This window comes from Bufo bufo, chromosome 3, assembly GCF_905171765.1.
Source record: "Bufo bufo chromosome 3, aBufBuf1.1, whole genome shotgun sequence".
Classification (NCBI taxonomy): domain Eukaryota; kingdom Metazoa; phylum Chordata; class Amphibia; order Anura; family Bufonidae; genus Bufo; species Bufo bufo.
The window spans coordinates 582,997,285-583,011,936 of NC_053391.1; the positions used below are offsets into that span (position 1 = coordinate 582,997,285).

At 49.1% G+C, this 14,652-nt stretch overlaps 1 protein-coding gene across 1 annotated transcript in view; it reads left to right on the top strand.

Moving 5' to 3' along the window:
* Window positions 1-14,652, top strand: part of ESPL1 (extra spindle pole bodies like 1, separase) — a 106,140-nt gene that overhangs the window by 40,793 nt on the left and 50,695 nt on the right. The window contains exons 15-19 of the mRNA XM_040425799.1: window positions 4,439-4,567; window positions 4,663-4,819; window positions 6,058-6,167; window positions 7,002-7,990; window positions 8,090-8,465. Coding sequence (XP_040281733.1) covers window positions 4,439-4,567; window positions 4,663-4,819; window positions 6,058-6,167; window positions 7,002-7,990; window positions 8,090-8,465 — 1,761 coding nt within the window. The remainder of the gene's footprint in view (window positions 1-4,438; window positions 4,568-4,662; window positions 4,820-6,057; window positions 6,168-7,001; window positions 7,991-8,089; window positions 8,466-14,652) is intronic.

The following is a 14,652-nucleotide window of genomic DNA, read 5'->3' on the forward strand; positions in this document are numbered from 1 at the left end:
AATTGTATAAGCTCTGTGAAAGGGCCACAGGCTATACGCACAAATTTCGAGTCTGAGGGAAAAGATCAGACCCTGGAGCCAGTCGGTTGCCCTGACTACCTGGGGAGCAGTGGGAAGACCGTCTGGGACTTGGTGTCACCCTTATTTGGCAAGGGGTACCATCTTTATGTGGACAATTTCTACACAAGTGTGCCCTTCTTCAGGCATTTGTTTCTAGAACAGATTGGCTGCTGTGGCACCGTGCGACCTAGTCGCCGGGGCTTCCCCCAACGGCTCGTTACCACCCGTCTTGCAAGGGGGGAGAGGGCTGCCTTGTGTAACGAAGAACTGCTCGCGGTGAAATGGAGAGACAAGCGTGACGTTTACATGCTCTCCTCCATTCACGCAGACACGACAATCCAAATTGAACGAGCAACCAGTGTAATTGAAAAACCCCTCTTGGTCCACGACTATAATTTGCTCATTGGAGGGGTGGACTTCAATTACCAGATGTTGGCTCTTTATTTAGTGTCCCGCCGCACCAGACGCTGGTAAAGGAAGGTGTCTGTATATTTAATTCTATTGGCTATGTACAATAGTTTTGTTCTCTACAGTAAGGCTGGGAGAACAGGATCCTTCCTCAAATTTCAGGAAGAGATCGAGAACCTCCTGTATCCAGGAGGTTCCGTGGCCCCATCCACCAGTGTAGTGAGCAGTCTACACGAGCGACATTTCCCCAATGTCGTTGCTGGTACCTCAACCCAAGCGCCACCCCCCGAAAAAGATGTCGTGTCTGTAGCAGGAGTGGAATAAGGCGTGACACCCGCTATTTCTGTCCTGACTGCCCTGACCACCCTGCCCTATGCTTAGGGGAGTGTTTCCGGAAGTACCACACACAGGTACACTATTAGTATAGGGATTGCGTGACACAGGACAGGCACACAGGGGTCTTAGGGCCCTTTCACTCACAGCTGCTGCAAACCTCTCCTTTCACCTGGGACAAAGTGCATAATGTACTTCGCCACATCTCTGGGCGATTTGTGCTTTGCACATTGTGCCATGGGGAAGGAGAGGTTTGTCCTATAAAGGTAAAAAAAAAAAAAAAATCACAGGTAAGGCTTAGTTCACATCAGCGTTCAGCCTTTCCGTTCTCCTGCTCAGTTATAGGAGCAGGAGAACGGAAAGGACGGATTCGGCACATAACTGAGCATTATAGACTATAATGGGGTCCGTTAAGTTTCCGCTCAGAATATGATTTTGGAGCGGAGACAAAAGTTGTGCATGCAGGACTTTTGTCTCCGCTCCAAAATCATCTTCTGAGCGGAAACCTAACGGACCCCATTATAGTCTATGGGGTCTATAGGCTCCGTTCGGCTCAGTTATGTGCCTTCTCCGTCCTTTCCGTTCTCCTGCTCCTATAACTGAGCAGGAGAACGGAAAGGCTGAACGCTGATGTGAACAAGGCCCAAGCAAAAAAGTTAATGTTCCAAAAGTTCAATAAAGTTTATAAAAGTTAATGTTCTGTTTCAAATGTTATATAAAGTTAATGTTAATAAATTTATTGCGTTGCGGCCTGTTTTTTTTTTTTTTTTGTTTCGTTTTTTTACCTTATAGGTGGACCAACCGATGAACGAGCTGCAGCACTGATGTGCATTCTGACAGAAGCATTGCGCTGCTGTCAGATTACACAAAAGTCGGTGTATGCGGCGCTGCAAGACGAGATTTCTCCTCTGCAGTAAAAAAGATACGTTTGCCGAGGCTTATGAGCTGAGGGGCGGTGTTCATATGCTTTGGCAAACACTTTGTATAATATAAAAAATAAAAAATCCCGGCAATGATTTATTCATCCACATCGATTGATGTGAATGGAGAAATCGGGTTTGCCAGGGCATACAGGCTGAGTGGGTATGGATGTTGGGCGGAGCTCCTATGTCCTGGCAGACTCCTTTCCCCCCCTTTTTTATATTTTTTGGCAGAGGTTTTTTCATCCACATTGATGCGAATGAAGAAATCTGTGCCGTTCATTTTTTCTTTCAGCCCAGAGGCTGAACGGAAATAAAAAATCTCATTACCCGTATGCTCAATATAAGGAGAATAGCAGAAACTCCTAATGCTGGCCATACATGTAATGATTGCGGAGACCCTCAAATGCCAGGGCAGTACAAACACCCCACAAATGACCCCATTTTGGAAAGAATACACCCCAAGGTTTTGCTGAGGGGCATATTGAGTCCATGAAAGATTGAACTTTTTGTCCCAAGTTAGCAGAAAGGGAGACTTTGTGAGAAAAAACAAAAATAAAATCAATTTCCGCTAACTTGTGCCAAAAAAAAATCTTCTATGAACTCGCCATGCCCCTCACGGAATACCTTGGGGTGTCTTCTTTCCAAAATGGGGTCACATGTGGGGTATTTATACTGCCCTGACATTTTAGAGGCCCTAAAGCGTGAGAAGAAGTCTTGAATCCAAATGTCTAAAAATGCCCTCCTAAAAGGTACTCATTGAAATTTGGGCCCCTTTGCACACCTAGGCTCCAAAAAAGTGTCACACATGTGGTATAGCCGTACTCAGGAGAAGTTGGGCAATGTGTTTTGGGGTGTCTTTTTACATATACCCATGCTGGGTGAGAGAAATATCTCTGTAAAATGACAACTTTGTATAAAAAAATTGGAAAAGTTGTCTTTTACAGAGATATTTCTCTCATCCAGTATGGGTATATGTAAAAATACACCCCAAAACACATTGCCCTACTTCTTCTGAGTATGGCGATACCACATGTGTGACATTTCAGCCTAGGTGCGCAAAGGGGCCCAAATTCCAAAGAGTATCTTTACGATTTCACTGGGCATTTTTTACGAATTTGGATTCCAGACTTCTCACGCTTTAGGGCTCCTAAAATGCAAGGGCAGTATAAATACCCCACAAGTGACCCCATTTTGGAAAGAAGACACCCCAAGGTATTCCGTGACAGGCATAGTGAGTTCATGTAAAATTTTATTTTTTGTCACAAGTTAGTGGAATGAGACTTTGTAAGAAAATATAAATAAATAAATAAATATATCATTTTCCGCTAACTTGTGACAAAAAATAAAAACTTCCATGAACTCACTATGCCCATCAGCAAATACCTTAGGGTGTCTACTTTCCGAAATGGGTCATTTGTGGGGTGTTTCTACTGTCTGGGCATTGTAGAACCTCAGTCAGAGCTGCTTCAAAATGCGGAAATTCAAATTTTTGTACCATAGTTTGTAAAAGCTATAACTTTTGCGCAAACCAATAAATATACACTTATTGCATTTTTTTTAATCAAAGACCTGTAGAACAATAAATTTAGAGAGAAATTTATATAGAAATGTAGTTTTATTTGAAAAATTTTACAACTGAAAGTGAAATGTCATTTTTTTGCAAAAATTTGGGTCAATTTCGATTAATAACAAAAAAGTTAAAATGTCAGCAGCAATGAAATGCCACCAAATGAAAGCTCTATTAGTGAGAAGAAAAGGAGGTAAAATTCATTTGGGTGGTAAGTTGTATGACCGCGCAATAAACTGTGAAAGTAGTGTAGGTCAGAAGTGTAAAAAGTGGCCTGGTCATTAAGGGGGTTTAAGCTATGGGGGCTGAGGTGGTTAAAGGGAACCTGTCACCTGGATCTTGTGTATAGAGCTGAGGACATGGGTTGCTAGATCGCTGCTAGCACATCCGCAATATCCAATCCCCATAGCTCTGTGTGCTTTTATTGTGTCAAAAAACGATTTTATAGATATGTAAATTAACCTTAGATGAGTCCTGTCTCCTCCATGCTTGAGAGATGAGTCCAGCTACGCCCACTGTGAAGGAGCCCAGCACCGCCCCGCATCCTCCAAATCTCCTCCTTGCCCCCAGACGTCACAAAGCTAGAGCGCCGTGAGCTAACGCATGCGCAGCTCGTTCCCTGAGGCTGATGCCAGCACAAGTAAGGAACACTATGCTGACACTGCACATGTGCTAGCTCGCGCATCGCGAGATTACGGCGCTCTAGCTTTGTGACATCGGGGAGCATGGAGGAGATTCGGAGGGTGCGGGGCGGTGCTGGGCTCCTTCACAATGGGCGTGGCTGGGCTCCGGAAATGTTAGTAGCAGCTGCTTGGGCTTCTTACGTGCTTCATATATATATATATATATATATATATATATATATATATATATATATATATATATATTCGTTTTTTGACCCAATAAAAGCACACAGAGCTATGGGGACTGGGTATTGCAGATGTGCTGGCGGCCATCTAGCAACCCATGTCCTCAGCTCTATACACAAAGTCCAGGTGACAGGTTCCCTTTAAAAATAAAAAAAAGTGGGTGATTCATTGTATATGTTCTGTAGAAGGGATACTTCTTTCAGAATGGCAATACTGTAGAGTGCCTGTAGATTATCGTGTTATCTGGACTCTGAATCTTCTGGTTTTTGTACTTACAGGATGGCATAACTCAGAAACTGCGCTAACAGAAGCTCACAAGCTGCTTAGGAGTATTGTTCTTCTTTTACTTGGAAATGATGTTCTGTCCACTCCGAAGGCCACTTCTGATACACGCTTTGTGGACAATGGTACGAGAAATGTAGTTTGCTTTGAATGAGGTAGATAGGAAATTAAGAAAATTATTTAAATCAAATTTTTTTTTATCTTTTTGGACTCTGATTAGGAGAGAACCTTCTCCAGAAGTGGCAGGTACTTGCTGATCTGCTGAGTTGCTCCCAGGATCTCATCAGCACCCTGAGCCGTCTTGGCAGTGTTTCAGAGGCAAAGTCTTTTTGCTTGGAGGGACTAAGATTAGCTAAAAGTCTTCATAGCATGCGACAGTAAGTAGTTACCATCTACCACAAGCTTGGTGTTAATCGTGTATTATATTCCCGTGCCGTTCTTTTTCTATAGTTTTATAATGGTATAATAAAGATATTTTGCACTTTGAGGTCGTCATCGTCATAGAGCTCATACGATGATCCGCCATGATTTCACCTGTGTTTATTGAACTGTAACTCTACGAACTGATGTCAGGTGATGCTGCAGGATAGTCAGGGTGGGTCACTTGCTCAGGCAGCCATCAAATACTGAATCCTCGCCTGCAAAGATCCTGTGCAGCTGATGCTCTAGCTTCTCCTGCCATCTGTTCTGAACTTAAAGGGGTTGTCCAGGATTAGAAAAACATGGTTGCTTTATTCCAAAAACAGCACCAACCCTGTCCGATACCCGGAACCCTCGGTGATCAGCTGTTTGAGAAGGCATTGATGCTTGTAGTAGTGCCGCGGCCTTCTCTCTGCTCACCAAGCACTGCACCGCTCATTTGATAGCGGCTGTGCTTGGTATCGCAGCTCAGAAAACCCCTTCTAAACTCTTAGATACATAATTTAAGGGGACATTACATTTTTGTTCAAGTAAGATGTGTATTCCTTTCATTATTGGTAGAATTTGTACATTTTCATGGGTGGTTTGTACCCTTTTGAAGTAGTGAAATATATTATCTTTATTTCATGAAGGTGATCGCGCTGCCAAGTGAGGTCAGGAAATATCAGGCTCTTATATGCAACCAAACATCCGAGTTCCAGCAGGGATAGCCCTATCACGAACGATCCTTCTGCGGAGGTTAGAATTTTGTCCACATAGTGAAGATCCACCAGGAAAATAATCTTTAACAATTTTATTATACTCACAAAGGAGATGAATTAAAAAGCTTTTAACAAACATCCTGACGAAGCGAATAGGCGAAACCTGGGTCAGGCGGATCCACGAGCTTGGGTGTTTGTTTTAAAGCTTTTTAATTCATCTCCTTTGTGAGTGTAATAAAATTTGTGGATTGTTTGTGATAGGGCTATCCTTGCTGGAACTTGGATGTGTGGTTGCATGAGAAGAGCCTGATGCTTCCTGGCCTCACTTGTCAGTTACTCTCTGTATTTGGCAGCGCGATCACCTTCATGAAATAAATACAGTTGAATGTGAACTGTACCCACCTCACACGGAGATCAGCAGTGCCGAAAAGAAACCATCTCAACGTAAAAGAGAACTTTGTTATTTATTTTTATTGATATCTTTGCCATTACAGCTGTGCAGACTTTTTGGTGAGAAAAGCTGAGCTAGAGGGTTTGCGTGCCGAGACTCAGCAATGTGAGGATGATTTGCAATATGTGGTTTTCCTTATGGAGTCTTGTACAGGTAAGCTAAACTTGTTTTCATCGACACCTTTCACTCAGTGTCATCAGTAACATGACATTGCATTGCTTTAAAGGGCTTGTGTCCCTTCAGCAAGTGGCATTTATCATGTAGCGAAAGTTTAATACAAGGCACTTACTAATTAGTGTATTGTCACTGTCCACATTGCTTCCTTTGCTGGCATTATACACTGCTCGTATACAGGGGTCATGTCCACCGTGCAGTCCAGCAGCGATGGTCGTGCTTGCACAATATAGGTGGCCAAGACAGTGGGAGCTCACATAGGCAAGCATGCGTGGCAGCTCCCATCCCAGCCACATCATATCTGTGCTGCAATGGTGCCCATAACCCCTGGATATGAGCAGTGTATAGTGCGATGTAAAAATGAATCAAGGCAGCAAAGGAGGCAATATGGACAATAACAATACATTACTAAGTGCCTTGTATTTGTCTACATGATAAATGCTATGTTCTGAAGTGAGTCAACCCCTTTAAAGGCTATAGACACGTTTAGGGCAATAAAAAATATATATATTCTGCCATTTTACTCATTTTGGGCTAAAAATAATTTGTCCAATTGGTCTTCATTAAAAATTTTCAGCAGTTTTTGTGTCCATCCGGAGTTCTGTCAGCTGATGACTCGTGTGAAGCCTTATATCTGATCTCTTCACCTCATAAACACTCATTATAGCTAAACTCTAATCAAACTGATAAGAATATGGCTTAAATGAATGTGTGTAAAAAAACATTGCCCCAAAGGTGTCTATAGTCTTTAAGCATGATATGTGTTTTACATGTGCAGTTTCACCAACATTTTTTTCACTTGGCCTCTGTTAGATTTCTCTGCAAAATCTCAACAAAAAGAAGTGAAAATAAAACTTTCTAAAGGGAAGCAGTCAAATAAAAAAGGGAAGACTCCTGCATTTACACCTAGCCCTCCAAAGGATGACTTCCTGAAGGGTGTTCAGTTTAATTTTGTGGATACCAGAGACTTGCCAAAGCATCCAGAATCGCCTACGACTGCACTGTCCTCTATGAAGAGCCCTCCTCAGTTTGTGTCACATACAATAGACTGCACATGTCCCTTATGCTCGGACCTTGTTCTTTCTCTGCTATGCACAAGGTGGCAGGTTGCTCAAGCAGAGAATGACCCCCAGAGCCGAGCCTTGTTGCGATCAGCTCTGAAGCGTTGTCAGTCCATAAACCTTCGATTCTCTAAAATTTTGAATGGGCTTCTCTGTGCAAATGATGGAGACCTTGGAATTGCTGATGAGCTCACCGCTCGAGTGTACCAGGGTATAGTATCTTTGAGCCCTCCTCCCAGCCTTCCTGAGGGGACGTTAGAAGATGGCTTACGCTTTGTTTCTTCCCGTCCAACTACTTTTCCCAAGCACTGGATGGCGAGTCTTTTGGTAGTCAAAGCAATGGACTCCTTTTACAAGCTGGCGACGAAACATGGTGGATGCATTGCAGATCTCTTCATGCAAGTATGGGGCTGGAGACAACAGCAAGAAGGGAAAAAAGCTGTCAGTCTGAAGAGTAATGTCAACAGTTTTAATGCACCCATCAATAAAAGGAAAGGATCTCAGAGGTCTTCAGCAGATCTCAGTGATATATTTTCTCCGGAGGAACCGGATTCCTCTTTTCAGTCTGTGCTTACCAAGGCTCAAACTCCTCTGCGAAAGGAGCATCTGACCTCACAACCCAAGTCTGCTCTATCAACCGTTACCAAAAAGAGTTCTGTCACAGTCTATAATGAAGAGTTTCCCCAGCCAGAACTAGAACCAAGAGCTCCAAGAAGACGCAAGACGAGAACAGTGATCAAGGTGAGTGTATAAAAGTCAATCTGTTTTACCCGTTCATCTTCTATACCTTATGTCAAAAGATTAATGTTCAAATGGGATTCTCTTGCACCGTTTTTGCAGGTTGATTTCAGCGACAGTGACTTGGAAATGCCAGATGACACTGATAATGACCCAACTTGGAACAGTAAAAGGCCAGTGGAGCGTGCAAAACCTGGCACCCGAGCAAGAGGGAGCACAAAGAGCGGTGTGGTGCCAACTGCTTCAGACTCTGAGGATGAAGTGATCACAAAGAGTCGGGCCAGGACAGGAAGAGGAAGCACAAAAAAAGCCCCAAAAGAGAGCAGCTCTCCTGCCACGCAAAGGCGCCGTCCACAAGGGAAAACGGATATTCCTTCTGTGGACGTTTTGAGATCGATAGAGGAAGAACCTGAGTTGTTAGATCTCAGTATTGATGAACTGCGGGCATCTGATACAGAGGAGCCAAAACCACCAAGAGGTAAATTGCTGGATATTACCTAACTGTTTTGAAAGGCTCTTAAATTGCAGTCTGATGTGAAAACCTGAAAATCCCTGGTGTACACAATAATCATTGCTACTTAGATGTACAGGTAAGTTATACATTCTGTATGGAGATGGCAGTGTTAAAGGACTTCTTTGAAGGGATTGCATTTCCCACCATGGTTAAAAGCAGAGGGTATACACAAATGACCATGACTGGTGTTGGTGATCTTTGATCACCTGTCTACAAACATTTGCATTAAAGCAAATGACCTTTTTTTTTTTTTTTTTTTTTTTGTATACAGGGCTGGTTAACGTCTTAAAGGTTAATTTCTTTGGCCCATCACCCATGCTGGCAGCAAGATGTCGCCTAGTAGGGTACGATATTGAATGAGTTATATGGCCTTTTATTATACTCTTCAAATAGAAAGACCCTTGAAGAGAGAGATTATAAGATATCTACTTCTCTTCCGGAATGCCTAATTTTTTATGCACTCTGCTGCATTCACTGGGCCTTGTTCATATCAGGTTTGGAAGCTACAGTAAGTTCCCGGACTATCCATAGGGCTCCATTAACCCAACAGATGCTGTAAGTGTCCTTTTGGCCAGTTTACTTTGGTATACTTGTTTTTGCTGTATTGCATAAAGGACTACATTGTTTCATACATGCAGTTAAACATGTATACCATGCAGTAGACCTTTTTATATATATATTTCTCGCCCATATTCCTTGGGGGACACAGGAAACCATGGGTATAGCTCTGCTCCCTAGGAGGCGTGACACTAAGTGAAAGCTGTAAGCCCCTCCTCCATCAGCTATACCCCTCAGCCTGGAGAAGAGACTGTCAGTTTTTGCTTAGTGTCCAAGGAGGCAAGACACCCCCTGCTTATGCAGGGTTGTTTTCCTATGATTTTTTATTTTTACGTTATTTGTTGTTTTTAATTCGGTTTTTTTCTACTTACAGGGACAACAGAGGCGCATTAGACCCCTCTGTTTCTCCCGGGGTTGAGTTGCGCCAGTGCCGGTAATTCCGCACTGCCGCCTCCCCCACAGAAGACAAGGTGGACCAGGGCAGCCTCGCTCCCCTGCGTCCCGCCAGCTCAGGGTCGCCCGCACGCCAAGTCCCTCCCCCGGCTTGCTGCCACTGCGGTGCCAGGAGCTGAAGGGGCGACCCCGCTGGATGGATTGAGGGTGAAGACAGCGTATGGTGAGACAGGCTGCTCCAGCCTCCCCTTCCTCCCTCCCACCGCTGCTACAGGCCTCCTGGGCTCCCATGGCCACTGTTACTACATGGCCACTGCTACATCGTGCGCCCACCCCTCCCCCCCCCCCCCCCCCCGATATCGGACCGTTACCGGGCAGGGGAGTTTATCTGGGCAAGTCCTTGGCAGGGACGCTGCCTTCTGCCACATCCAGGCGCGGAGGGGGCCGCTTTCTTGGCGTGAACGGCGCCATTTCAGGCCGGCACTTCATTATCCTTGGGGGTTAAGTTCATTTTGCCGCGCGCGCGCGGCTCTGCTTCAGAGCGGCAGGGAGGGGGCGGAGCTTCCTACATGCGCTCCGCTACTTCCGGGTTCATCGCACAGTGCTGCGTGGAATCCTCTCTGCAGTGCGATCCGAAGCCGGTGCTGCTGCCTCTCCTCCACAGCCTCCTCAGTCTGTTCCCCCTTACCGCTGCCGCTTGCATCATCCGGGTCTGGTAGGACTTTTAACCCCCTCCGTGCCACAGTACTGTCGCTTGGGTGTTATCCCCGTTTCTTTCCTTGGGGTCTCCCACTTTAAGTGCAACATCTTTGTTCCACCATGTCAGACCCTTCTGCAGCCGCCAAGCCTTGGTACCATGCCTGTACTGCTTGTAGGGAACCCTTTCCCCGGGGGCAGTCTGATCCGCACTGTACTGCATGTCGGGCTCCACCGCAGCCTCAGTCGCCCGCTGTGTCGCTCCCTGCTGCCTCTGACCCGCCTGACTGGGCTAGATCCCTGTCCCAGGCCGTGGAAAGCCTCACTCATGTCGTGGGCCGCCTAATAGACAGGCCGCCTACCCCGCAGGACGCCACTCTTACTGTCGCGCCCTCCGGGTCCACCGCTTCTGCCGCTGCAGCGGGTTCACTCTCCTTTAGTGACCCCTCCCGAGCTAGGCACTCTCAGAAGCGTATTAGAGTAGAGCGAGCCTCCTCCTCGGATGCCTCCCTCTCCCCGCCACGCGTGCGCACCCAGACGAGCCTCTCCTCCCCAAAGGATTCGCTCTCTGAAGGTGAATTGGCCCTGCCGTCCAAGCTAGCCTCAGCGATGGGTCAACTCATCTCTGATATTCGTGACACCTTTAAGGTGCAGGATGATCCCCCTAGCTCGGACGCAGCTAGCGTCTCATTTATCAGACCCAGGCAGGTCTCAAAAGTCTTCCCAATCCACTCTGATTTCTCCTCTGTGGTGTCTAAGGCTTGGGCTCGACCGGACGCCCGTTTTGTCAACCCCAAGAAGCTGGACATTTGCTATCCTTTTCCAGCAGATGTCGTGGCCACATGGTCTTCCCCACCCAAGGTGGACCCCCCTGTGGCCCGGCTGTCGAAGAACACGGCCATCCCTGTTCCCGACGGGTCCTCTCTTCAGTCAGCGGAGGACCGTCGCATGGAGACCCTTTCTAAGGGCATTTTTGCTGCCTCCGGTTCGGCTCTCAGACCGGTTTTTGCCTCTGCTTGGGCAGGGAAAGCAATCTCTGCTTGGGGTGCGCAGCTGGAACAGGAGTTGGACTCGGACGTCCCTATCCAGGACCTGCGTTCCTTGGCCCAGCTTATTGTTCGGGCCGGGAATTTTGTTTGTGAGGCCTCCCTTGATGCGGGAGCCCTTATTGCACGCTCCTCCGCCCTGGCAGTTTCCGTCAGGAGGGAGCTCTGGCTGAAGGTTTGGAAAGCGGACGCTGCCTCCAAACGTTCCTTGGCGGGGCTACCGTTTGCGGGTTCCCGCCTTTTCGGGGTCCGCCTAGACGAACTTATTTCGGAGGCCACGGGTGGTAAAAGCACCCATCTTCCTCAACCCCAAGCCAGGGGCGCCCCCCGCGGACGCCCTGGTGCGTCTCGTTTTCGGTCCTCCCGCAGGGCCTCTGGGGCTCCCACCACAGCTGCCGCTTCGGCTCCTCCCCAGGATAAGCATAGGAAGCCGTTTTTTCGGGCGCAGCCCTCCTGGCGCAAGCCGCAGGCTGCCCGCACACCCGCAGCAAAGCAATCCTCTGCCTGAAGGCGCGCCCCCACCCACCCGGGTGGGGGGCCGGCTCCTCCTTTTCAGGGACGTCTGGTTGGCTCACGTCTCCGACGCCTGGGCCCTCGAAATTGTGTGCTCCGGATACAAAATCGAATTTGCATCCTTCCCTCCAGATCGGTTCTTTCGCTCCCGCCTGCCACGGGACCCGAAACGCGCGGTTGCGTTCTCCGCGGCCGTTCAAGCCTTACTGGACAGGGGGGTGATTACCCCCGTTCCTCTAGAGGAAAGGTTCCAAGGGTTCTACTCGAACCTCTTTGTAGTTCCCAAGAAGGGAGGTTCCATGCGGCCCATTTTGGACCTCAAAAAGCTCAACCGTTTTCTCCTCCTTCGACGGTTTCGGATGGAGTCCCTCCGTTCCGCGGTGGCTTCCCTGGAGCAGGGAGATTTCATGTCTTCCATCGATATACAGGATGCCTACCTCCATGTTCCGGTAGCCCGGTGTCACCATCGCTTCCTCCGGTTCGCCGTGGGGGACCTCCACTTCCAGTTTGTCGCCCTTCCCTTTGGGCTGGCAACAGCCCCCCGGGTGTTCACCAAGGTCCTGGCCCCGGTTTTGGCCTTACTCCGTTCCAGGGGTGTTTTTCTGCTACCGTACTTGGACGATATCCTCATCAAGGCTCCGTCCCTTTCTCAAGCGGTTGCCAGCGTGGATCTCACTCTAGAGACTCTGACGAGGTTCGGTTGGGTCATCAACTTCCCCAAGTCCTCCCTTCCCCCCTCCAGACAACTGGTCTTCCTGGGAATGCTTTTAGACACGGGAGCGGCGGAAGTACGTCTTCCCTCGGAAAAACGTCTGATCCTCCGTGGGGCGGTTCGGGGTCTCCTTCTCCACCGTCGACCGTCCTTCCGCTTCTGCATGCGGGTCTTGGGGCAGATGGTTGCCTGCTTCGAGGCGATCCCGTTTGCGCAGTTTCACTCCCGCCCTCTCCAACGGGCGATCCTCTCCTCCTGGGACAAATCGCCGCAGTCTCTGGATCATCCCTTCCATCTATCGCCTCCGGTGAGGTCATCTCTCCGCTGGTGGTTACAGTCCCCTCTTCTGGGCAGGTCTTTTCTGCCACTCAACTGGTTGGTGGTTACAACCGATGCCAGTCTCTTGGGCTGGGGAGGCGTGTTTCCTCCCCGATCCGTCCAGGGCATTTGGTCTCCATTGGAGTCCAAACTCTCGATCAATGTCCTGGAGCTGAGAGCGGCCCTTTTGTCTCTACGACACTGGACTCATCTGTTGAAGGGTCATCCAGTTCGTGTACAATCGGACAACGCCACGGCTGTGGCGTACATAAACCACCAGGGGGGCACTCGCAGCGCTGCTGCAATGAGGGAGGTCTCCAGCATTCTCCGTTGGGCGGAAGCCCACGTCCCGGCCCTATCGGCAATTTTTATTCCAGGGGTGGACAATTGGGCGGCGGACTTCCTCAGTCGCACCACTGTCGACCCCGGCGAGTGGTCTCTTCACCCGGAGGTATTCGAGGCCATTTGCCTTCGTTGGGGCATACCGGACGTGGACCTCATGGCCTCCAAGTTCAATCACAAGGTCCCCGCCTATCTGTCCAGGGCCAGGGATCCGGGAGCTTGCGGAGCCGACGCCCTCGTTCTTCCTTGGCGAGGCTTCGCGCGTCCATACATATTCCCTCCCATCCCACTCCTGCCCAAGGTCCTTCGGAAGATCGCGGCGGAAGGCGTCTCGGTGATTCTGGTCGCTCCGGACTGGCCCCGCCGGTCTTGGTATGCCGACCTCATGCTGCTCCTGGCAGACGCGCCCTGGCCGCTGCCCGCCAGGGAAGATCTTCTCTCTCAGGGACCGATCTTCCACCCGCGTTTAAGGTCCCTACATTTGACGGCGTGGTTGTTGAGACCACCGTCCTGACACGTAGGGGTTTTTCTGCGGACGTCGTCCGCACCATGATCCGCGCCCGTAAGCCGTCCTCTTCTAGGATCTATTATAGGACCTGGAGGACCTATTTGGGGTTCTGTGCCGATCTAGGGATTCCTCCGCTCCGCTTTTCTCTCCCCACCGTTTTGTCCTTCCTGCAGAGCGGACTTGCCCAAGGTCTGGGTCTTAGTTCTTTGAAGGGTCAGGTGTCTGCGCTGTCCATTTTGTTTCAGCGCCCACTGGCCCCCCTTGGTCCTGTCAAGACCTTCCTTCAGGGCGTGGCTCACGCGGTTCCCCCGTACCGGCCTCCGGTACCGCCCTGGGACCTGAACCTGGTTCTCTCAGCGCTCCAGGCTTCTCCTTTCGAGCCTCTGCGGACGGTTTCCTTGCGACTTCTGTCCTGCAAGGTTATTTTCCTTGTAGCAGTCACCTCTCTTCGGAGGGTGTCCGAATTGGCTGCACTCTCCTGTCTGGAACCTTTCCTAGTGTTCCACCAGGACAAGGTAGTTCTTCGTCCGGTCCCTTCCTTCCTTCCTAAGGTGGTCTCCGCCTTTCATCTGAACGAGGACATCGTTCTCCCCTCTTTGTGTCCTTCCCCTTCCCACCCTAGGGAGAGGGAACTTCATCGCCTGGACGTTGTCAGGGCGCTCAAGGCTTACCTGGAGGTAACCGGCTCTTTCAGGCGTACTGACTCGCTCTTTGTGGTTCCGGAGGGGTCACGCAGAGGGTTGGCGGCATCCAAAGTTGCTATCGCCCGTTTTGTCAAGATGGCTGTTACTGAGGCTTATCTCGCCAAGGGCAAGGTTCCGCCCCTCGGTGTTACCGCTCATTCCACTAGAGCGGTCGGGGCTTCCTGGGCTCAGAGAAATCGGGCTTCTACGGAGCAGATTTGCAAGGCGGCCACTTGGTCCTCCTTGCACACCTTCACCAAGTTCTACAGGGTGCATACTCATGCGTCGGCTGACGCTGCTTTAGGCCGTCTGGTGTTGCAGGCGGCAGTTGATTGATGCCTCCGGTGTTGGTCTAGTTTGTTCTGGTCCCTCCCTTCTGGGA